The sequence below is a fragment of the Aptenodytes forsteri genome, unplaced genomic scaffold (assembly GCF_000699145.1).
Source record: "Aptenodytes forsteri isolate BGI_AS27 unplaced genomic scaffold, ASM69914v1 Scaffold518, whole genome shotgun sequence".
NCBI classification, from domain to species: domain Eukaryota; kingdom Metazoa; phylum Chordata; class Aves; order Sphenisciformes; family Spheniscidae; genus Aptenodytes; species Aptenodytes forsteri.
Window position 1 is genome coordinate 221,866 of NW_008795773.1, and position 22,224 is coordinate 244,089.

The 22,224-nt window shown below is 49.0% G+C and overlaps 2 protein-coding genes across 2 annotated transcripts in view; both read right to left on the reverse strand.

The window, feature by feature from the left end:
• The window catches only part of ANAPC2 (anaphase promoting complex subunit 2), a 13,084-nt gene extending 11,709 nt beyond the window's left edge, over positions 1-1,375 (reverse strand). The window contains exon 1 of the mRNA XM_009283622.2: positions 1,220-1,375. Within this exon, the coding sequence (XP_009281897.1) occupies positions 1,220-1,375 (156 nt within the window). The remainder of the gene's footprint in view (positions 1-1,219) is intronic.
• The window catches only part of TPRN (taperin), a 33,668-nt gene continuing 12,570 nt past the window's right edge, over positions 1,127-22,224 (reverse strand). Inside the window, exons 2-5 of the mRNA XM_009283623.2 lie at positions 21,379-22,221; positions 5,795-5,978; positions 5,398-5,528; positions 1,127-5,010 (exon numbers count right to left, since the gene is read on the reverse strand). Of these exons, the coding sequence (XP_009281898.1) occupies positions 4,948-5,010; positions 5,398-5,528; positions 5,795-5,978; positions 21,379-22,221 (1,221 nt within the window). The 3' untranslated portion in view covers positions 1,127-4,947. The remainder of the gene's footprint in view (positions 5,011-5,397; positions 5,529-5,794; positions 5,979-21,378; positions 22,222-22,224) is intronic.

Here is a 22,224-nt window from a genome sequence, read left to right on the forward strand (position 1 = left end):
CTGCCGCTGCCCGGGGCCGGGCGGGACAGAGCTCCCGGCAGACGCAGTCCCCCTTAACGGGGAGGCTGGGGCTTGGGCTGGGGTTTGTTTTGGTGCTGTGCTGTCTGAGCTCGGGGAAGCGAAGCCCGGTGGTGCCGAAGGGCACAGGCATCCCCCCGCCTTCGGCTGCCCGAGGGACCGCGGGGTGCTGCCCAGCGAGGAGCCCGCACGGCTCCCACGGGCTCGGTGGGTAGCGAGTCCCGCAGAGCCCGTCTCAAGGGGAGAAGAAGTGGAGGTTATGTTAAAGCAAATTGTCAAAATACATCAAAATTGCCCTTGGAACGGACCCCTAAAGAAAGACCATCTCACAAACCGTCATCTGCGGCGGGGGGGGGAAGGAGGAAACCAGAGACAAGGCATTGACCCAGAAGACCATGAATTCATGCGGGTAATAACAAACTGTGGTGGCAGAGCTGTTAGCTTACTAGACACTCCTTTTGCTCAACTTTCCATGCAATTTCTTCCATTTTTAATGGAATAACATCGTTTAAAAAAGTAGAAATGTTGGACCAGTAAAGGGGTGGGAAGGAGGTGAACAGCACAAGGGCCCGTACTGTTATTTCAGGTACTGGGGGGGCTCAATCCTTTCACCTGTCCCGTATTTTTAAACTCTGCCAGGCAGGGACTGCTTCATCCTGCACATAGGATAGCAGCTGAATTCACTTTTGAATTACACATTGACCAGCTTTTTAAAAAAATAAAAGGATCTTTCCAGCTCACTTTCAGATAAGCAATGATCTTCCCTCTATTGGTAACCAAGAGCCGTTTCAGTTCAGGAGCACCCCTTCCCCTGTTAGCTGCTGCCTACGTTCTCCTTTTCCCATGCATTTTTTTTAACGTGGTCCCTACTCTGTGTCAGATCCTCTTCATCTCCCAAATTCAGTACTTTCCCGTGACAGTTATTTTTCAGATGCGGCTGGAGCTGTTTTCTCAGCCTACTTCAAGACCTGATGGTTTGGGGTGAAGGGGGGAACTTGCATAAAAATTTAACAGCTTAGAAATTGTGTTGTAAAGCTACATGAACAGACAGCACCTTTTAAAAGAAACCTTCCCTGAGATACAAGTCACAACCCCCCAGCCTACAAATGAATTCATGTTTATTGAAATTAAAAGACAGTCACAGCAGGTAAAAAGCAGAGGTGGTTAGGAGAGGAAACGCGGACGTCCTGTGAACAGAAACCGGTAACAAAGTTCCGTTCCTGTGGATGTACACCTCTTCTCTGTAATCGCACTCCTTGCCTTCCCCCAGCCCGTGACAGTCGCAGGACTCCACCTCCTTCCTCGGACAAGATGGCAAGATCCCACCAACACGGTCTACTGGTGTCTCGTCCTTCATCTCTTCTCTGACCACTTAGTGATTTCCACAAGTTCATAGGAACGTAAATGATCTTTGGGACTACAACCCTACTATCACATTTTGTTACAGTTGTCCACCGTGTTAAAACTTTAAAATGGTGAGATGGACAGGCAGCAAGATCTCCTAAACCTGTTGTAGCCTTGCTTCCTAGTGCATAGTAAGTGGGAGTGTTAGATTATATACAATATAAGCTAAAAATAGAAGAAAATTAATAAAAGGAAAGTCTGACTTAAGGTCATTGTAGAGTTGAGTTAGTCTTTAAGCAAGAAACCTAAAGTGTGCAGCTTTAACAGTGGAAGACAGCTGAAACTGGGTCAGCTGAGCACAATTTGATACTGATCTAAAAAGCCCAGGTATCAGCATCTCCCTTAATAACAAACTAAAGTTCACCCCGCAGCTGCTTCAGGAAGTTCTCTGCCTCGTGCTCCAAGATAGATAAATTGCTTAAGGTGTTTCGTATTCAGAATACGGGCACGAACCAGAGAAATTCCTCCGCAGCTATTCCCGCAGTGAGATAGGATGATACGTCACCGAGAATTAGATGTTGTGAGGGCTGGAGAATCCCTCTTGCTGCAAGGTAGATCAGCTGAATTCAAAGGGAACTCGTAAGAGAAACAGTTAGTTTATGTAAAAATAAGCTATTTTTATTTCTTTCTTTCCCAGATTCTGGAGAGTTCTCAGACATTGCTAGATGTCCTGAAGGGAGAAATTGGGAATGCTGGTAAAGCCAGTGAGCCGCAAAGCACTTCAAAAGAAAAAGAAAAACAAGCACGTGGACAAAAGCATTCCTAAACTTGCTTTTCAACCTGGGAAGTCCTGTTGGTCTGGGGCAGCTGCTGTTCTGGTACAAGGATGCCACATTTAATAAAAGTCTTTGTTTTGCAGAAGTACATTTTCCTTTCAGATGCACTTGGGTATTAGTTAGAGATCTACTAAAGTTAATCCTCAAATGCTAGAGATCAGGGTAGGCATCTACAAAAAAACCCCCAAACCTTTGTTTTGAGCACAGTGATACTGAAGCATATCCACAGAGGTGACCCATCAGCTAATGCTTTTGCCCTCAAAATAGCATTCACCTTGCTTTGCCAAGAACAAGCTGAGAGTTCATCTGGTACAGACAGGGATTAGAGTACAAAGCCGGGAAGTGCGAAGGCAGCGCTCAGCGAGGTGCAAATTACAGCTGCAAGGTAGAGCAGGCAAACTGGAGGGAGTAGAGAAGTCAGCAGCACACCAGGGCACCACGTGCTCCTGTTGAGAAGCACGCTCTGCGCTCTCACCCCTCCACTGAGCCCGTCCTCACCAGAGGAGTTGTAGGCACAGGGCTAATTCACTGAGAACAGCAGGCCGAGTACCAGAGCAGCATTTCAGTTGGCTGAAGTCAGTGGAACAAGCTGCAGGATATTGTTGGCTTTAGCATTCCTCGTTGATCCACAGTAGAACAAAGTCAGGACTAGTTCAGACACCTTGCCCCTAACTTTAATTGCAGGCAGCTTTTGCTTCATCACCTGCATTTTTTTTAAGTTGCAAATCTAGCAATAGAGCTGCCTTAAACTGGCCTGAGCTTGTCCACAGTGCAAGATGCCCACTGGGACCTTTTCTACTAGAAAAGCTGTGCATAACCTTCTCTTCAAACACAGTCCCTGACCTTCTTTGGCTGTGTGCACTGCTACTGGCTGTGGGCACTGCTCAGTGTTTAACTCCACATATCTGGTAACTTACTCATCCTTTAAGTCTAGCAGTCACTAGCAGTCCTGCATTCTTCCTCGCTCTACCCCAGTCTCAGCATCTTGTCCTGAAGTATTTCAGGAGAAGCCTCAGCACATGGGATTCACTGCTCCTTCCGACAGTACTTGCGTCACGTCAGACGCAGATGCACTGCCAGCCACGTACTGCTCCTGGGAGGTCACGCGGGGAGCAGATCTTGAAAGTTAGCGGGGAGTTAGCTTGAAAAGGACAAGCCTCAGAAGTGCAAGGAGGTGGAAAGCGTTCCTTTGTGTCCCCTCCAGCCAACATCTAACAAACTGCTGAGTTTTGGGGTTGGTTTTTTTTTTTGCATTATCTTTCCAGAAATATTTAGGCACCCAGGGCAGAAGAAGAGAACAGCCAGAAGTAGGTATGTCCTAACATTTAGTCCTGGCTGTTTTTCAGCAGAACAACCTTCCTCCTCCTGCTACAATATACACCAGAACAAGTGCAAGGTATGGAGAGCATTTTCAGTTCATAGACCAGTGTCAGCTTGACTAGACATTCATCATCTATATATAATAGACAAACCAATAAAAGTATCAAATTTAATCAAAGATACCAGCCTGTTCCTTTGGATAGAGCCACGCGCTGGGGTACCACTCATTTCATGAAGCCCAAAGAGGCTGTATCTATTCCAACTGCATCTCTTTTAATCCCAGAAGTACAAATCACATTAGCAGCAGTGTTCTGTCTTTTCCAGAGTGCAATTTTGACCCTGAGTTTACAGTAGTAGAAAACTTAAATGGAAGAGTCTAGCAGATTCTTTTGCATATTGGCTGCATTAAACAATTACAATAGAACTATAAAAATCCTAGAAAAAAAACCCATATTCCTTGTTCAAGTTCTGCAGAATAAAGGAGTGAAATGGCCGTCCTGTGCTTTGCGTTAGAGGAGCAGAGCAAGCATGGCTAGAAGGAAGCCTCCCCATCAACCAAGACGGATAAATCTTGGGCCTGGCCCCGTTAGATGCTGGAACAAAGCAACAGGAGGAACTGGCAAACTGAAGCACAATCAGAGCTGTGCCGAGGCTGGACGCCAGAGTCAGGTATGGACAGATCAAAGCTGTGGCCGATGTTTGGGAATCTTCAAGAGGCTCAAGCCAGTCTGGACACTTCTTTACATATCAGTGCAAAAATGACACCTAAAGCTAAAGGCATTTATTCCCCTTCCCATCCCTCACACAGTGCGTTCAGTTTCCTTCACAAGAACGTAACTGGCACATCAATTCCACGATGGTTCAGTGAAACTAGACCCAGAAACATGCCAAGAACAAACCATGAACCTTCAATGGTTTTCCAAACTGACACCCAATCTAGCTTTCAAATCACAACCACTTCTGTGAATCCAGCTAACTGCCCAGATACTCCCAGTGCTCCAACTCTAGAACTGTTCTTCACTGGGGCCTCTGATGGGAGAAGTATTACAAAAGCCGTCCAGACCCCATTCAGTGCCTGGATGGACGGACTCAGATAAGCACTGAGAGAATCTACATCCATCCCGGGATTACAGATCTGTTCTTAGGACGCTTGCCTAATCGGCAGCTGATCTTGAACAAGGAATATGCAAGGCCACAGGTAGAATAAATCATACATCTTAAAAGTAGTAGTTAGGTCCCAGAATCCAGTGCAAATATTCTCCAAAGATGCCCAATAGCATCTAGTCCACCCTTGGCATCAGGATCCAGCGAAAACTGTGGTGAGGGAGGGACCCAGAAGCTTATTTCCGTGGTGCTTGCATGGACATTTGGAAGGTGCACTGACACGTTTTGTCCAGCAGCCGCTGCTGCAGGCTAGAAGGTGAAGCGATCAAAAATACAGAGCAGGCTCGCTGCTGAAATCGGAGAGTCCGCCCTTCTCTGCTGGGGTGAGCTGTGGAGAAAGCAGAGTTGACATGGAGGTGTCATCAAATCCAAAGCAAATGAGTACCCGCACCTTTGGACAGTGAAGGCTGCATTGGCACCTTGCCCGGGGCTAACGAGCACATTTAATTACCCCCTCCAAACATGCCCTGGAGTACAAAGTGTGCCAGCTACCTTAAGTCTCCTTTACACATACAGGGAGAGGCAGGTCTGCTAGTGGCAGCGGGACCTTGTGTTGATCCCTTTGTGAGTGGTGGCACACCTCCCTGGGCGGTGAACACACACACAGGTGTTCAGTGGAAGGCACATCCCGTCCCATCCACCGTCCAGACCAACCCGAGCACTGAGATAAGAGCACAGCAGGACAAAGCCAAGACCTGCTTATTTAAAGTCTCACCATGACATGGTTCCCCTGGGAATCAGCTTCCTTTGGGAGGGGTCCCTCTGTGGCAGGCATCTCCTCATATTTCTGCTCCTGCCACTCGCTGAACTTCACAGAGTGCTTTGGGGTGTAGCTGGATAAATCTGCTGGAAGGACAAAGCTGACGTGAATATTTCTCACTGCCCCAAAAAGAAGTGGGATCAGGATCCTGGCAGGGACAGCATGGAAGCTGCCCATCTGCAGTTCCCTGTTCTGGTTCAAGCCCTGCCCCCACTAAGCCCAAATTCTGCTGTCAGAAGTCACCTCCATTGGCATTTCCACCTGTGTGGAGCCCCATGAGGCTCTGTAGGAAACATGGACAGTGTTTGACACCACCAATAACCCCACAGTGCCAACACAGTGCCTCGCTCACCTGAGTTAGGTGTACTGGGATGCAAAGTGCTATTTGGGCGTGGAATGTAAAAGGTGCAAGACTTGTCCTCCTCTGTTTCAGAAGAATCTTCTTCTTCTTCCTCCTCTTCTTCTTCTGCCAGTGAGCTCTCTGATGGGTACTCAAACATAGTCTGCAAACTTGTCTCATTGAAAGAGATCTTCATCTACACAACAGAAAAGGAGAATTATTAGAAAGCAGCACAAGAAACCATCGATCGTAACATTTCCTCCGGCAAAGACCATCTCCCACTCCAGGGCTTCACCCTAGTTTAAAGGAGCCATTGCATATCCCCCGACCTTTCCCCATGTGCCTTGCCGAATCTCTTACCGCACTGAGAGAAACCACAAAGGCAGGTACCCAAATAGATGGGATGGAGTCAGGGGGCTGAGAGGTCGAGAGTACCTCTGGCTTTTTGCCCCGGCACACGCTTTGCCATTGTCTAACACTGTGATGCCCAGCAGCCAGGAGGAGCTGCAGGCATGTCCCGCAAGAGGGATCAGTGCTGCCAAGGAGGATAGGAAAGCATCCACATGTTGGAAAGGTGACATTGCTAATGCCTGCCAACTCATTTGTGTACCCATGCTCTAGACAGTAGAAACATCAGTGATCAGGACTACATTTTTGGGAGGACGTCCTGGCAAAAAGCTATTTAAGCTAGATAAACACAGGGTTTAATACCAAAAGTGAGAAGATGGAAGCAGCTAAAGGAAAGGTGGTAACAGGTGGTAGTAGAGAGGGAAAATACTGGACAAGTGGGAGGTACTTAAAGGTTCTGTTCTGAAACCAGTTTTATTTAGTATTCTCACTAGTGACCTTTGCACAATAACTGGGACACTGAGAATGAAGATGACTCCAACATGGGAGTTCATCAAGGAAAAAACAGAATTTTATGGGTCATTCAGAAAACTGGAGAGCAAGAACACTAGAAATGGGACAATGTTTAAGATCAGCCCTTGCTCTAAGAGAAGTTCGTCACCTGTGAATAACTGAGAAAGAAAATTTTGGATTGGCTACAGGACTGTAATCATCATTAGGATTCTGCTTAAATAAACCAGGAATAAAGCAGGGTATTTCCACTGGAAATAGGGACTGCCTGGCTCCGTCCTCCCTGTAACACCCCGCAGGTAGTGGAAGGCAGCAATTGGACTCCCCCTTTCTCTCCTCCAGGCTGAACAAACCAGCTCCCTCAGCTTCTCCTCATATGCCACTTCCTCCAGCCCCAGGAGCACCCTGGTAGCCTCTGCTGGACCTGCTCCAGTTTCTGCATCTATCCTGTAGCAGGACCCCCAAACCCAGACACAGTAACTCCAGATGTCCTCTTCCAAGTTGAAAGGAAAAGCCGAGAGAAGGGGTTGTTCCCCTGAAGCCTTAACATGTCTTAATCATTATCTACCATTCTGCTTAGAAGATCTGGTTACAAGTCATCTCAACAGGTGGAGCGGAGATTCAGCCTGTTCACACCAGCAAGAATGAAGGTTGAGAAAAAGCATAACAGCTCTTTTTAAGTACACCAAGAAAATAAACACCAAGGAGCAAATAAGAACTGCTGATGCCAGCATACAAACAGACAAACAAGGAGGATAAGCTTGCCAGGAATATTACGCCAAAAGTAGGGAAGTATCTAGCCAACGTGGATCAAGGTTCAGGACCAGCTGCCTAAAAGGGTGTTGTGATCCCTTTACTTCTAACTACATTTAAAATTGAGCTAATAGGGTTATGAACAGAATTAAAAGCATGTGGTTGCTTGTGACAGGCGGTAGGAGCTGGATGGTTCAGAAGATCTCTTCTGATGCTGTGTAATAACTGGCAAGAAGAAAGCGCAGCACATTTGCCCCATGTGCCTTACTTGCAGTTTCCCTCATATACAAAATACACCACAGCCTGAGAAATGGCATGTGGCCCCAAGCAGCTATCAAGCAAGGTGGTTGGGGCATGTGGCCCCAAGCAGCTATCAAGCAACGACGCACCACGTGTGAAGCCCAGATGCATGTATTTCTTGCAGCACCAGCAGCCGCCTCTCTGCATCTCCTGTGCATGGAGCACCGTTGCGATGCTGCTGCTGCCAACAGGCCCTGCTGAAGCCAAACTTGCAACTGCATGGGGGGACAGAGCCTGCAAACCGGCAGTGAGCGGGAGCCGGCCTGCTACTGCGTTATCCTGCGCTGCCCACAGACAAGACACGCTGGAGCTATGCGGGTGGTAAGGGTTTTCAAGGCAAGACAGTGAGCATTTCACTGCTGCTTTTCAGAAAAGCATTGAGGGGAGCTGGAATCAAACCCAGGTAACACAGTGAGTACGTAACGCCTCCTCCGCACTGCAAATACGCACGATGGAGCTGTGTGCTATTCTGCCCGAGTCCGGGACTCTAACTCGGACACAGGCTGGCTCCCTTCCCCACGCTCCCAGGAGAAGGAAGGATGGAAATAACAGAGAGGGCAACCAGCTGCCTTTCCCCATTCATTGCCACAGCCCTGGGCAGAGCCACTTTGACCTTCTACAGATGACACATGGGAGGGGAATTACTGTATTTCAGAGAAAAGGGTTGGAATAAAATGGCCCTGAAGATCTGACTATCCCAGCCGCTGTTCCCTGAATTCCTCACCCCTGCTGCTGACCTAGATGCTCCCTGATCCGAGCCAAGCAGCAGAGCGGGCAGCGACCGCTCACAATGTGGCGTCTGTGCTGCGGGGATGAGCCACGCTGCCAGGCACGAAGGCCACGAGGGTGGAAGTGCCCAGGGTTCCTGGAAGCTCAGAAGCTATCCCAGAACCAGATACTGCACGCAGGCTGCTTACCAGTGCTGGCAACTGTGCTGAACAGGGCAAGAAGTACTTGACTAAACATTGAAAATAAAGGGGACAGGAGAGATGTGTCCTGTTTTTAGAATTTAAGCTTTGGAGACGGAACTAAGTTTTCCTGGTTTTCTGCTATCAGGAGGAAACGTCTAAGAAAAATGACTCTGAGTCTAATTTGGACCAAAGCTGCCTGTAGTGCAAGAGGAGAAAACAGCCTCACCAGGGAGTAAAACCAAAGAGTAGAAAGCAGCAGAAATGACCAGGAGACACCCCCCATGCAGTGCCCAGAGGCAACACGCCAACAGCCCAGCCTAAGCCCTGAACTAAAGCAGCTCCCACTTGCCCACAGCCAATTCAATTCGGGCCACGCTCGCTCCCCGGAGCCAGGCTGGGTGTCCCGCAGAACGCTCTGCCAACAGGGTTTGTGGGGTACCTGCTGCAGAGGGGCCGCAACGTCGTAGGAGGCAATGTTGAAGCTATTCAAAAAGAGCAATCATTAACCACAGCGGTGCCAGCCCCATGCACCCAGAGCCCCAGCCTGGGCGAGAGCTCGTAACAAGATAATTTGCTGCTTCAGCAAGACCTCCGGTTGGGCCAGCACAGCCTACGCGAAGGCTGACACCAGGCAGTCCTGCTTGGCATGAGCACACCCTGGCGCAAGACCCCCCCCAAAAACCACGTTGGCTTGCTCTACAGCAGCGTCCCACCCCCCCACACCCACTGTGCTGCTACCAAGAAGTAGGAAGAGCCCTGTGGCCGCTCTGCAATAAAGCACTTGGATGCACCCAGGCAAAGCAAACACCGGAGGAACAACCAGGCCCTGGCACAGAGTTGGACTCCGGCAAACAGGCTCTGCCCGAGCAGCCGCCTTCCCCGCACCTGCACACCCCCCCGGGGCGCTCAGTCAACCCTGCCCATGCAGAGCGAGAGCCCCAAAAGCAGCCCCAAAACTCAAAGCGATAAACCTGCCGTGGCATCGCCTGGGTTCCCCCCGCAAGCTCCCCTCCCCAAGCATGACGCGGTTTCAGGGGAGGCACAAAGCAGCTCTGCTGGATCCAACAGAAGATGGAGGGCAACTTATTCAGGCAAAATTAGGGGACACGTGGGTCAACACAGCTGCCTTAAGAAACCCTCTGAGCAGCTAATGAGCAGAACTGAGCACTGTGCGTAGGGAACACAGGCAGATTCAGTCCCAGGAACCATCGAAAAAGAAAAATCAAGAGCTCAGTAATGGCACAGACAACAGGTTTGCACAGCCAGCAGCCCCTTGACAGAGATATGGACTTTTATGGAAACACAAAAGGCGACAGGGGTCATTTTCTTTAGAAGAAAAATGTATCCCAGAAAAGCCAAGCACACTCGAGCCCAGCCAGAGAACTCTGCTCATCGTGTCTCAGCAGTGGTTCCCCCGTTTCTGCCTCAGCAGCAGCTGCCAGTTGTGGAAAGGAAGAATTTTGCACCCTTCAGTTGTGGATGTTTGCAGGGATTTGTCACTATTTGCTCAGCTGAATGCTTCACCCAGAACTCTGTCACAAAACCAGGGTCCAAGCCAAACCCATATATCTATACATTAATACTCTGCTCAGCAATCAGAGCCACACTGGGAAGAATAAGGCAGGCTTTTCAGGGAATATTGTGCTGTTCAGCCACCAGATTTTTGTTGCCATAGCAAAAATCATTTATTTATTTGCTAGGATTTGAACAGTAATAGGTAGAGCACCCAGGAAAGAGAAGCCAGGGTGAACATTGCCCAACAAGCATAAATCTGAGTAGTCACACAGGGCTTGCTTAGAAAAGAAAAGAAAAAAAAGTCAACCTTGTTTCAGGGGTGCAGGCTGTCAGGACCCAGCCTGCACCCAGACCGACAACGAAAGAGCCCCCATGTACAAAGACATATTAGAAATAAAAATGACCAGTTTACAGAAACCAACCTGCGACATGAACAATGAAAGTCAGCAGACACCTCGCCTCCAAAAGCTGAGGTGGGAAAGTCAGCAAGACTCCACAGTTAATGAAAGAGCAAACACCCGATGGCTTCTCACAAACCAGGGATATCTCTGTAAGTCTCGGGAGCAAACCAACGGGTTAATCTGCATCCTCAACTCCAGAAGCAACCTCTTTAGTGTGGCTTTTCTCTTCTCCACCCATTATCACATTTGCTTTGTGGCAGATGTGGCAAAGCCAAAGTGATAATGTAGGGTGTTTTACACCTTTTGACCAGGCACCTCTTTGGCAATCCAAATCCTCACCTTATAATAGTAAGGAAAAAAGAAAATTGTTCTAGGCATTAAAAGAAAAAAGAGAACAAAAAAATCACCCTTTAACTATATTCCAGCAAGGAGAGTCAGAGTCAGCATATTGATCCCCACCATAGCAGCCTACAATGGGACTGAAAACGATTGAGCCCATTTCCCCTTCCCCACAGAGCGATTGTGAACAGCCTTCTCCCAAACCCGTGGCTCTTGCAGGAGGCTGAAAGGGGCACCGCTGCTGTCCCGGCTCAGTGTACGGAGGAGCCGGATGGGATGGCAAGTCGTGAAGCACAAGCTGGAGTTTATTCCTGCCCCTGCTAACATCACACAGTACCTCCAGCATGTCCAAACCCGCCGCACTGCTGCTGCAGACTAGATAAGAGGGTAGTGGCTGCTGCGTGGCGACGAGGGACACAGCAATTTTTCGGTAACGTGGTTACGCTACCCAAGTACTTCACAAGACCCAAACAGCTGAGTAGCACCAGGGATCAAGATTTGCTCTTTTCAGGTACTAATTTTCCTCTAATCCTCTCTCCTCAAGCAATATAATCCTGAAGTGACAAAATTAGAGACTGCGCTGACTCCCTAGGCCATGCATGGGCTGCCGACCGTGCTGCTGGGTGTGATTTAAAGCAGCTTTTCACACCTGGTCAGTCAAATGCCTCCTCCTTTCTCAGCAACAGCAGCAGGAGGGTTTCAGCTGATACCTGCAGGAAGGGTGGACAACAATTCAGCATGAATACAAAAGAGCAAGTGATTGATATCTCCGAGAGAACAAGCATGAACAAAATCAGTGTTGTGAAGAACCTTGTGCTTCTGTGCAGTCTTACATTGAGCTTTGCTACATTTGCTGCTGCACCAGTTGTCTAAAGATTTGGTCAACGAGACGAAAGCACAAGAGATCACACTGGATACCTGAAAACTGCAGCAGCAGACAACTGGGAGTGCACCAGGAAGCCTGTTGACATAGAGCAACCCATAGAGGTTTGCAAGGAACAGCCCCCCCAGGCTGGGCAGGAAAGCTCCTGAAGCACCAAAACCCATTCGGGAGGTTGGTGGAGGCTCTGCCCAGCAGAGCTCAGGATGTGTGCGAAGAGGGGGGGGTTCTTAACACAGAACGACCTCCCACCTCCACACTGCCGTGGGGTGAGAGCGAAGGTCCCTGCACAAATAACTGCTTGTGACACTGGAAAGAGAGGGTAGAAGCAGATATTTTATGGTAGACAAAGATCCCAAAGGGGTTTACCCCGGTCTTTCCATCTGACCCAGTCTGACCATTCTCACAGGTCAGCAGATTTAGTAAAAGGAGGTGGAGGAGCAGTTCATAAACTGCATACCTTTGCGGGGACCTTCATTTTTTTCATTACAACCTGCAGCCAGTGATCTAGACAACTCCCGTGCAATGCAGTTTTCTCTCTGAAACTTTTAGATAAAGGATTTTTGGGAAAATGAGCCATTTCATAGGAGTTAGCAATGAGCATAAGCTCTACGTGCCTGTACTTGTCCTGAAAACGTGGTCATGTGTCAGCCCAAATTGTTAACTCCAGGCACAATCTCTATGTGCCACAGCCTGGAATAGTACCCTGGGGGCTGCAATAGCATCAGCATATTACCAAGGCATTTGCTATCATTCGGAGAAGATAAGGAGCTTTTGTACCTCTAAAGCCTTTCCTTGACACAGGAGGAAAGGGTTTTTCCCTGACAGGTACCCCTAGGAATGGAGGGGACTTGAGGCTTGGTTCCTCTATCAGTTTAACCCTGTACTGCTATGGCTGAAGCAGCCTAAGTACGCCCAGAAAACTGCAGATGGCACTGCAGAAATGCACTTTTCTGTCAATCTGTACAAAAAGAAGAGTTTTGAGGCACAGGAGTTGGCTGTTCCACCATAGGCTCACTTGATCATGCTTTTCCAAGAAGTGTTTCCTAAGAGTAACACTGAGTTTTGCTCAACTATAAACTACATCACAGAGTTACTTACTGAATAGAGCTAGCAGCACTAAAGATTTACAGCAGTAGCACGTCAAGGAAGCACTGTGTTGCTGGCAAAGGGGAGGTTGCCTCCAGGATTGCATCCCAGCTCCCAAGCCACAAGGCAAAACAAGAAAGTCTCCATTTACAAGGCAACCCACAAAGCTAGCTCTGTGTAATCAATATGCTGAAGCACATGGTAGATAGGAGCAATGCATGGAGATTCGAAATATTAAACTCCTTGTACAAGACACAGGGAAGTTTCAAATTCCTGGTGAGAAGTGACAGGGTAGGGACAGTCCCGGAGAGCATTGCAGGGCAGGCAGCTTTGTTAACTCTTCCCTTGACTGTGTCAGACAAGGAGAGATTCCAGCACCCAAACAACCACAGGGCAGTTGGAGTCCCAGTCTGACACGGTACAAAGCAGCTATTCACCCAAGGATCCCTTCATTCCTTCGCACATCTGCAGACAGAGGAGCCAGAGCCTTCCACAGTTTAACAAGCAATTCAAATATTACTTACTTGGCCCATAAGAATTGGACAAATCTCCCTACATATATGAAATAAATCTCATCTGAATACACAAAGAGAGCAGGCATAAACAAGATACAATTAGTGTCAAGACTTGGCATCTTCATAAACAACACACAAAACTCCCAAACAGCAAAGGATTCTGCTTTACAGGCAACTCTGAGCATACAATTTGTGACTGCAAGGCAGTGCAGTGCTGGGAGATGCTAGCCGCAGACATTTCTGTGCAACCGAGACTGACCAGAGCAGTCCAAACAAATACCTCGGTTTGGTGCAAGTGAACAGTTTCCAGCTGGAATGGGACAGATGGTGCATCATTTCCCGGGAAATACGGGGAGTTTGGGAACATAATTACTTCCCACCCTGGCAAGGAGCTCATTCTAGACTTCAGGACCAAAAGCCTTCAGCGATGTGAACAGTATTAGCTGCACGACAGAGTTCATGTCTCTCTTGCCCTTTTTCTGTACTACTAATATGCAAAAGATACTGCCTCGAAGACAAGTGACTAGGTGCAGCAAGTTATAGAATCATAGAATAGTTTGGGTTGGAGGGGACCTTCAAAGGTCATCTAGTCCACCCCCCCTGCCGTGGGCAGGGGCATCTTCAACTAGATCAGGTTGCTCAGAGCCCCGTCCAACCTGACCTTGAATGTTTCCAGGGATGGGGCATCCACCACCTCTCCGGGCAACCTGTGCCAGTGCTCTACCACCCTCAGCGTAAACAATTTCTTTTTATATTAGATTTAGACTAGATATAAGTCTAGTCTATTATATAGATTATATAGGTTATATATATATATAACAACCTATATTGTCCCCCTTGTCCTGTTATATATAAGCCACGCTTCTTGTGATGCAGCCCAGGATACGATTGGCCTTCTGGGCTGGGAGTGCACATTGCTGGCTCATGTCCAGCTTTTCATCCACCAGTACCCCCAAGTCCTTCTCGGCAGGGCTGCTCTCAATCCCTTCATCCCCCAGCCCGAATAATCTCATCTCCTGAACAAGCCCGTTTCCCTCAGCCTTTCCTCACCCTTCCTGTGCTCCAGCCCTTGACCATCTCGGTGGCATCAGCCAGACTCACTCCAATTTTTCACTGTCTGTCTTCTACTGTTCTTAGAGCTGCATCCTCCCAGGAAAAGCCCATGGCAAGACAGAGAAGAGCAACTCTGTCGGGATTTTCCTGCTTTTCTCCCCACGGGAGAGTGAAACTTCTAACCAATTCCTCACCCACCAGACAGTCCACCCATCAAATCTATACCTCTCCAGTTGAGAGAGAAGGACGTTGTGGGGGACCCTGTCAAAGGCCTTACAGTTCACCATGAGGCTTACGGATATGCCCTCAGACCTGAATTTTCAGGTCTGCAAGCTATACAATTTCCCTAAGCACGCAAGTGTTTTGCTCTCATAACGTCTGAGATATTTTCTTCAGCTTGCCTATAGTCCTTCAAATGCCTACAAAACAGTAGCTCCATCCTGCCAAGTTCCCAAGATCATATGAAGGGCACTTCTCAGAAAACATCAGCACCAAGTTCCTTCAGTCCAGATTTTCCCAGGATGTTTGTGCAGTTTCTCCGTGTGATAGACGCTTCACGTGACTCTCCCTACACAAACTGTCCAAAGAGCAATATCGTTACAGCTTCATGGCATACCACGTCCCTCTGCAGTCACTAGGAAGAGTCTGGGTTTGTAAATAGATTTTAAATTGCCCAGGTTTCTCCCAGGAGGGAAGTGAGCACAACCCCAGAGGTGAAGGAGATGCTGCTGCAGCAGCTCTTACCGAGATTTCCTTTACTGCCACTGAACCTGGAAACTAAACATTTTACTTTTTCCTACCGTTTCCCACATATAACACAGACAAGCAGGACTTCTGCCCTAGCCGGCCTGAGTGATTACTTCCTCAGCTCTTCTCAAGAACACCATGACCATGTACTGGAAAAAGCAGAGTGGGGAGGAAAACCCAAACTCAAGACAAACTGGAGGAAGATGGAGGGAAATTATAAACCATCTCCAATCTGGTCCACAGATTAAGGAAACTGATTAAGATAATGTTAACTGTAATCCGCGTGATCAGAGTTCAGAGCACAAAGCACTCCAAATCTCCTCTCAAGCTCTGGGGCGGGCTGAGCCCTGGGCACGTCCTAACCAGCTCCGAAGGCAGGCTCGTCTCTTATTTGCGTAAGAGAGTCTATTTTAGCTCTTCTGTCCCGTTCCCTGTGCCGCCGACAGCAGGAGGAAGAGAACTGGGCGGGATTTGGGAGCAGCTCAGACCGTCGCTGCGGCACGAGGCGAAGCATGGGAGCGGCAAGGCCATGGAGAATCTCAGTCACAGAAAATTTCCCACTCAGAGAGGAGATAAATATGACTCATCTGCTCTGCCAGGGGTTTAGTACAACAAAGTACCAGCACTTCAAGGAGCTGGCAGGCAGCGAGGAAACAAAAAACAACCTACTTCCCCACCGATAGCCTCAGGTGCAGCTTGTGAGGTGGTTTAAAAGCTATAACCGCAACAAGATCCTGATTTCTAGAGTCTTCAGCCATCAATATCATAGGCTAGAAATCAGCAGAATTAGAAAAGGGCAGGGAAATTGCCCTGTCTGGGTGAAACAGCCTGCTCACATCTGACAGCTAGTGGAAATCACCTCTGCCGGGGAGGGACTATGCCTGATCATCCAAAGACACATTTTCTGAGTGGGACTTGTCACTGCTGACCTCATCTACCAAAAATTCAATACGTTCATGTCAGATACGTAGTACTACAGCCCCTCCTTAAAAGTGGCAGATGTACTTGCCCCAGCAGAGCACAGCCACAAGACAGAAAAGAGAACAGGAACACGCAGCTCTCCGAGAGCTAAGTAACACAAATCTTTGTCCTGACCCTTTCAAAACACAGAGACGAGGGAATCTAAGTAATTTTCGTAGAGAGATTTTTGCTTCTACCACCAGGGTAATTTACTTGTGTTATGGTTAATTTACTTGTGTTATACATTGCAAAAAAATACTTCAGGCAGTCACCGGTATTTAGATTCCACACTGTGCAGACTTGCTCCAAACAGGTCTGGGCAATAGTTGGAAGTGTTCATCCCTGCCAACATCTCGAGCCTACACCTGGTTCTCACAGGAGACCATCTCCAGCAGAACTGCACAAATGGAAAGCTACAGAGCAAGAAGTTCAGCAGGTTAGACCAACAAAACTGCTGCCCAATCCTGCCCATGATGAAAAGCTGAGGGATGTTTAGAATAATTTTTAACAAACATTTAAGTGGGCATTTGGAAGCCATGCTCAGGCATTATGCAGCTCAAAACGTTAGAAAATGGACTATGCTGAAGTCCACGTAAGCTGGAACTTTTTGAAGTTCAGCTGAAGCTGAACATCTTAGAAGACAATTTTGCAAAGAAGCCTTGTTCTTGTAAGCCCTGTTCACACAAGGCTGCAGCTCACCTTCCAGCACCCGGCAAACTGCCCACTGTGACAAGCAAAAAACATTAAAACCATCAATAATGTGATGTCTGTTGGCTCTCAAATCCTGTTATTTACAGGACTTTGGGTGGCCTGGCTGGAAGTCACCTTTCCTGCAGGGTCCCCAAGAGGTGCCAGGTCCTGGAGAGGACAAACATACTGTCGCTTGGGATGAACTGCAGGAGTGACAGGACATAAGGAAGGAGCACAGTCGGGGCAAATTCTGTACAGACAGGACCTTCACAGCAGAGTCCAGCCTCCAACAAGATGAGAACATGAAGCCTAAAGACAGACAACTACTTCTCAGGACCCCAGCTGGCTCAGCAGTTTGCAGTCCTTTCCAGTCACTCGCTCCAACATGCCGGTCACATGTTTTACAGAAACCTAGATTTCTATCTTGCTGACAGCTTTATTGTACATTATTCTGACAGGTAACCAAACCAAGACTGATTCTTGTCAGCTCAGTCGAGCTAGATTTTACCCTCCGAGATCCCAAAGATCCACATCCTGCAGCAAAGCCTTCCCTTCCTCCTGGGGCTGCTGTCAGGCTGAAGAACAGAGTATGAAGACGAGCACTGATCAGAGGTCACCAGCAGCGCTCTGCATCCTCTCCCCCACTCCCTGTTTAGAATAAAGGTCAGTAGGTCTCCTTCCACTCCTGTGCACGTATCCTGTCCTCACCGTCAGAGCTGACAGCTCAGCCAGCCTCTTCCAGCAGCTGCCCAGCGCTCTGCTTGAAACCCAGCACATGCGTTCCAAGCCGCAAACGTTCACTTAGTTTTCAACCTGAAGTCACACCCCCAGTGCTTTAGCTGAACTAACCGTGATACCGCTTGGAGAGGTCTCAAAACGGCCATGGAGTAGATGAACAGTCCTGAAGGGCATCTTAACACCTGTAGAAGGACAACAGCTCAAACTCCTTGCCCACATGGGCAGCCTGGTCCTCGGGACGAGCGCGGCTGGGGCTCTGCCCTCCACCTGCAGATCTTCATTGTGTCCCATCATACACAAACCCATGTTCACCTTCACAGCCCTGGGTGAACGACGACCATCCCACCATAGCAGCTCTAGTTGCACAAGATTGCTGGGAACCCATTTTTGATTCTGACACAGGAACAGCATTTCTCTCTCTCCCTCATCATCTCAAGATCCAGCTCCAACCCCAAAACAAACAGCTGCTTCACATATTTGAAGTGTCTGGAAGGAGCAATAAAGCTATTTTTCCTGAAAGGCCTTGAACACCAGCAGCAATCCTCAGGACACAGCAAAGTCACAAGTCCTGCAGCCGCCGTCAGCAGCTGTGCAGCCAAGAGCAGGGGGCTGGAGCTCCCTCCACGCAGACCAGAGCAGCGCTGGAATCCACTCCCACCCTGTCCCAGCCACCCTCCCACTCCAAAAAGCCACAGAGGATGTGGACCGGAGGACGTGGACTGAGTGGGCTCCATTTTGCTGGCATCTCTGCCGCAGCCAGGCAATCAGTGGCCAGACAAGGGGATGGAAAAGGGAGGCCGAATTTCCGCATTTGAAGAAAAACACAATTTGCATCTCACAGAACAATCAGTCTAACTGCCACAACTGCCTCCCTCCCTCCTAATAAATCATTAGCCCTGACTGTAAGCACAGACACCCCCGATCTGCAGGAATGCGGCACTTCCAGGCTGTGCTAGACCTGCTGTTTATCTCGCCCAGATTCCTGCTGGGCACCAGCAAGCGGATGAAGTTTTCCAAGTCACCGAAGTTTCACTAAACACCACTTTCTTGAGCCTGGAGCATACTTAAGGACCTTTCAGCAAATCCAAGGCAAGGTTTGGGAAGGAGGATGCTCAGCAGGAGGTGGGCTCATCCAGCAGGTCTGCCTGGAGAGAATCACCCCAAAAGACCCGGGTAGCTGCTCATTGAAACCAGCATCAGGTTTGATTTTGATACCCCCAAAAGAGAAAGGGACATTGGTTTTACCAAAGAACTGCAGCTTCCAGCTCACAGGAAATGTCCGCTTCTGCCCAATTCAGGCCACAATCAAGTTTCTGAAAACCCTGACATATCTACAAATCAGAACCCTTGTTTTTGGCCGGTTGCCTTGGCGACACACAGCGATCTCTTGGGAAGAAACCAAGGAATGCATCCTAATACTAGCTCCTTCCTTTTCAGGCATCAACACTCGGCCTTATTACCCAGAGTAAAAGCCACAAACATCCTCTAGGTTAAGAGTAAACAGAAATCTTTCCATTTGCTACAGCATCAGCATCTTCTAAACCCTGGCTACAAAGTCAAACTCCATGCTTGCCACCCCTAGCAGGAAGGGAACGGAAAGAAAACCTGGTGTTACTCCCACTACATCGCCACATTTAATTTTACCCAGAAACTTGTGTCTCTACTACTTCTCCTTAAACTGGATCTTATTTTCCAAAGGGTCCCCATTTGTTTCAGCCTCCTGAGCTCTGCAATGTAACAGGCAGTTCCTCCTTTGCCTTTTAATATCTCTCTTCTCAGAAGCTAGATTTTTATGCAAGTTCTCATGCAGGACGTCCCCCACATATAATTCTTGGCAAACGCCGTTACAGTTGTATATGCATCTTGCAGTATTTAGCACACTTCATCTTCAGAGTGCCTGCAGAGCGGGACAGTTAATGCTATTAAGCTGATAAGCACGTAGGCAGAGAAGCTACATGACCTGCCCGATGTCACACAAGTCCAACACTGAACAGACAAAACAGCTATTAACCAACTTCAAAGAATCATATATTTTAGGCTGGGAAAGGACCTCTGGAGGTCTCTAGCCGAAACTCCTGCTCCAAGCAGGTCTGACCTGATCAGTTGCTCAAAGCTCTCCCCAGGCAAGCTTCAAATAGCTCCAAGGATGGAGATGCCACTGCTTCTCTGGGTTCCCGTTTAAGGTTGGTCAAACACTGGAACAATTCAGTCGCTGCACTAGCCTTGTCCCCCAGTGTTTGACCAACCTTAAACAATTCAGTCGCTGCACTAGCCTTGTCCCCGTCTCCCTCCCTCCTTTTTGTACTGTTAAGGACAGCTTCCACTGCGCACCATTTAATTGGTTTTGCTTACTTGAGGCTTTATTCTTTTACCAGCGAGGCTACTGCCCCAACAGCACCACCCTGCACAGAGAAATCAGCTCCTCTGGCTGCATCAGAAGCCGGGCTTATCTAAGAGTGTCTGTCCCACAACGTTTCCTCTGTGTTTTCTGCTCCATCCTAAGAGTACTCGTAACTGTAACATGTTGTCTTGATATTTTCAGCATTTATACCACACACCTGATTTGGTGTAAATCCAATTAAATACCCCAAACCGAACTGAGCAGAGCCAAGAGAACAGCTGGAATGAGGGCAAGCCAGCAGGTATTTAAGCAGCACAACAATTCCAGTCTGATCAAGCACTTCCCTGTAGGAGGGCAAGGAAAAACTGCAGGAGCGCTGAGCAAGAATCAACACTCCTGCTTATTTGCTTATTCTGGATCTCATGGTGCTCATGCTCCAGATCTGCTACCTGTATTAGTCACAATCAAATTAATACAGACTGCATGCTCTGACGAAGGAATTTAACAAAGTTAAGCCACGAGAAACAGCATTCCCTGCCTCCCTTCTAAATGAGATGCACCCTATGCAAAGGATTTCCTCAAATTATAATGCTCAGTGCCTCAGGCACCCATGCGGATTCAGTCCATCAAATATTTAGTCGAATTTAGGTAACGGAACGTCAAATGACTCTTCCCGCTATGGAAGAACATGTCATGTCGCAGACCTAGAAATCGGGATTTGTCACCTGGGCATACTGCTTTCAGAGCCAAACAATTCACACCTAATCCTCTGGTGCAGCAAAATAACTCGCTCTTTCAGCGTGACTGTGTCTTTATCACATCCAGATGCATTTCACCAAGCCATACAAAGATTAATTCTCAATGTAAGGCTCACAAGGATCTAAGTTAGATCCCAAGCAGTGAGAAAGACACTTGGAGCAACTGACATCTTGCGGATCTTCAGAGATGTAGCTGCACGTCCAGAAGAAGCAGGCAGGTGGTATAATCCTATCAAGGGGAGTTAAGTTGTTGCTGATCTCTTTCTGCCTAATAGAGACCTAATTCTTGAGCCTCTATCAATAGATCACTAATGCGGGGAAGACACCAACACCACGCTGCCCACTGTACTGTGTCACAAGCCGGGCAGTGACCACAGGGAGCTCAACGTGTCCAACACCCGCCAGACACAGCGAGCAGAGCTAGAAAGGGGGCAAGTCCACAGCTGTTCAAACCACGCGACTCACCTCGATTTTCTAAATACCTGAAATATTTTACTTTCCGTTATCATACGTCCAAGAAGCAACTGTGGGAGAGGTCCTGCAGTTATCACAGGTCATATCCCACCCTCATCTACTTGGCGGAACAGCACCCAATGCCCCCTCCCTGAGGGCAAGCCTCCGGCTCTCAAAAAGACCAGAAAAACACTGCCCATCTTCCCACCCCGTGTCTCATGGAAAGACAAGCCAAAAGTAGTACCGAGCTACTCTCAGCCTGGCTGTTCAGTGCAGAGGCGCCCCAGGCAGTTACCTTCTTGCGGCGGGAGCCTGTCTTGCTCATGCAGGACCTCTCCAGGGACAGGTACCCCCCGATCACTTCGATCTCGTTCACCGTGGGGTAGCGCTTTTTATGGGACATCCCCGCTTGGGGCCCGTCAGCGTTCTCCACGGCTTTGCCTTTTCCTTTGCTCTCCTCATCCTCCTCCTCTTCCTCCCGCTGCGGACTTCCACTGGCATTAGTGAGAGTCTGCAGCCCCGAGGCAACGGGCTTCCTTTTGGGCACAACAGTGAAGGTGCTGCCTCCCCTCTGCTGGGGGGCAGAGTGTGGTCTGTACAGGGGCATGGAGGAAAACTCCATCTCCAGGTCAGGGCCAGCTCCTCCAGGCTGATCCACCAAGCTCCCTGTTCTCGCAGCCGAGCCAGCCCTGGGAGAAAGCTCCCCGCTGTCCGGCTCCACAATGTCATCAATGTAAGTCACAGGTACCAACGGATCCAGAGGCGCCGGTGGGGAAGCGACAGGCTCTTCCTGCTCCGGGGCGGAAGCCCTCGGGGGCTCCTTCGGTGCCTTCTCCGAGGACGGTGGCGGTGGCACCGGCCTGGCGCTCTGGGCTGGGGGCAGAGCCGGGCCGCCCTCCCGGCGGGGCACGAAGAGGAAGGAATTGCGCGAATTCAGGCGCAGCTTGGCCAGGGCCTGGGCCTGCAGGTCGTGGGCTGGGATGGCAGCCAAGTCGGGCTTGGGGGCCGGATGGATTTCGAAGGAGCCCCCAGCTCGGGGTGCACAGGCAGAGAGCGGCTGGGTGGAGCCGGTGGCACTGGGGGCCAGAGTGGCACTGGGTGGGGGTGACGCGGCCACTTCGGCTTCCTCCGGCTTTGGCTG